The following is a 2,500-nucleotide window of genomic DNA, read 5'->3' on the forward strand; positions in this document are numbered from 1 at the left end:
AAAGAAAGAAAGAAAGAAAGAAAGAAAGAAAGAAAGAAAGAAAGAAAAAGAAAGAAAAGAAGGAAAGATTCTGTTTGTGATTGTTTTCTGGTTCAGGCCACGCCAGTGAAACTTGAGTTTTCCCACGGAGCGGAGTTGGGGCTGGGCAGCAGGAGGAGATGCACAGTCTCACCTCAGCGGCGCTGCCCGTGCAGAGCGCACACGCACACACGCCCCGCGTGGGCGCAGCGGCTGTCACCCGCGGCAGCTGGAACAGCAGTATGTTCACTAAAACTACACGAGGTGAGGGGAAATTAAATTACAGGGAAAACCATAGTCTCTGAGCGGTTCAAACAAATGTCTACCACCGCAGTTCTTCTCCCAGGAGCCGGTGTACATTTCGCGGCAGGAGCGGGGAGCGGCCGGAGGACGCCCCTTTCTGTGACGGGGCTCCGCAGCGCGGAGGGGCAGCGCACCTTTGTGTTTCAGTGCCGGGGGCCGGGCTGGTTCCCCCCGCCGCTCCGAGGGCAGAGAAGGGGCGCCCTGCCCCGCACCCCGCCCATCCCCGCCCCATCGGGGCGCCTCGGGCCGCGCCGGCGGCCGCGCAGCGCGCACGTGTGGCAGCCACAGGTGCCGCAGCCGCCGGTGCTCGGTGTCGTTCTCTATAAGAGCGACCCCGCCGCCGCCGCCCCGGCGAGACGGGCGAGGGCTGCGGGAAATGCAACAAGGCGCGTGGAGGCAGGGACCGGGGGCGGCGGGAGGAAAAGAAGAAGAAGGAGGAGGAGGAGGAGGAGGAGGAAAAGGAGGAGGGAGAAGGGGAAGGAGAAGGGGGGGAGACAGCTGATGTCTGTCAAAGCCGGAGCCGCGCTCTCGCGAGAGCCCGCCCGGCGGTAGCCACGGGATGCGGGGCTCAGGTGCGGGCAGAGCGCAGCGCAGCGCGCCCGGCGCCGGGCAGCGGCAGGCAGAGGACTGAGAGAGGGAGGGAGGGAGGGAGTGAGGGAGACGGCGGGGGCCGGAGGGAGCCTCACCGCCCGCTCGCCCACCCACCCCAGCCCCGGCCACCGCGGCAGCAGCGGCGGCGGGGGCAGGGTCCGCTGCGGCACCGCCGCCACCACCGGTTCCGTCGCCGCTGTCAGCGGCTTCCCCCGGCGGGAGGAGAGAGCCCGGAGAGCACTTTTCCCCCGACTTTAGGAGTGTTTGTGGATTTACATGCCAAGCCTTCAAGATGATGTCCATGAATAGCAAACAGCCACATTTTGCCATGCATCCCACCCTACCTGAGCACAAATACCCCACTCTACACTCCAGCTCGGAAGCAATAAGAAGAGCATGTCTACCAACTCCACCGGTAAGGGATAGATAGCTGCAGCTCTCTTCTTTCTTTCTTTCTCTCTCTTTTACACACGCACGCACTTTTCTTTCTTTCTCTCTCTCTCTTTTCTGTATACTGCATGTATGTGTATGTGCATTAATAAAAAAACGCTGCGAGGCACATTTTGACAAGCGGCGCTTAATGTTTTTTTCATGTCTTCCTCTGCAATCATCTGAGCGCCTGTGATCTTTTTTGAAAGCGGTGTTCACACGAGCCTCCGACTTCATCCACTTTCTGTATTAATTTTTATGACTCGGCCTCTGAAAAGGAATGCGTTTTATGTGCTCTTGTGTTTGACACAATTCCCCAGCTGAGAGTTACAGATCCGTTTCTTCTCCTCCTTTCTTTTCTCCTTTCGTTCCATTTCTCTCCTTTCAATTTATTTTTTCCCTTCACTCCCTCCTCCTCTCCTTTTCGGATTCCCCCTTGCTTCCTGCCCTTTCTACTCTTCGCCTCTTCTTTTCCTCTTTGGTCTCTCCTTGCTTTCCCCCCACCCCTCGCACTCCCCCCCTCCATTGTTGTACCCCATCCCCTGTTTCTACTCACTTCCCCGTGCTGTCGCCTGCTATACCACGCTTCCCTAACCTCTTGCCTCCCCACCGCCACCTCCCCGTACCCCTTTACACGCTCATCCTACTGTCGGCTCCCCGCCCGTACGATCACCCCAACTTTGCCCACCTCTCTCTCCCGTCCATCAACTTTCCACCTCCTTTCCCACGGCAATCCCGCAACCCCCCGCTCTCCCCCGCCCGTCCCCTTCCCCCTCCGTGCTTTGCCCCATCTCTGCCCCCTTGCCCTGCTCTCCCTGCACCCCGCTCTGTTTTGTGTCTCCTACAGCTGCAGAGCAATATCTTCGCCAGCCTCGATGAGACCCTTCTGGCGCGGGCCGAGGCTCTGGCCGCCGTCGACATCGCTGTCTCGCAGGGCAAGAGCCACCCGTTCAAGCCCGACGCCACATACCACACCATGAACAGTGTGCCCTGCACCTCCACCTCCACCGTGCCCCTGGCACACCACCATCACCACCACCACCACCATCACCAGGCGCTGGAGCCCGGCGACCTCCTCGACCACATCACCTCCCCGTCCCTCGCGCTCATGCCCGGCGGCGGCGGCGGCGGAGGCGGCGGCGGTGGCGGCCACGACGGG

The 2,500-nt window shown here is 60.6% G+C and overlaps 1 protein-coding gene across 1 annotated transcript in view; it reads left to right on the top strand.

Moving 5' to 3' along the window:
- Nucleotides 1-1,111: 1,111 nt before the first annotated feature.
- Nucleotides 1,112-2,500, top strand: part of POU4F1 (POU class 4 homeobox 1) — a 6,969-nt gene continuing 5,580 nt past the window's right edge. Inside the window, exons 1-2 of the mRNA XM_027648805.1 lie at nucleotides 1,112-1,327; nucleotides 2,189-2,483. Coding sequence (XP_027504606.1) covers nucleotides 1,205-1,327; nucleotides 2,189-2,483 — 418 coding nt within the window. The 5' untranslated portion in view covers nucleotides 1,112-1,204. The remainder of the gene's footprint in view (nucleotides 1,328-2,188; nucleotides 2,484-2,500) is intronic.

Source organism: Corapipo altera, unplaced genomic scaffold, assembly GCF_003945725.1.
Source record: "Corapipo altera isolate COAL_440 unplaced genomic scaffold, ASM394572v1 0, whole genome shotgun sequence".
In the NCBI taxonomy this organism is placed as follows: domain Eukaryota; kingdom Metazoa; phylum Chordata; class Aves; order Passeriformes; family Pipridae; genus Corapipo; species Corapipo altera.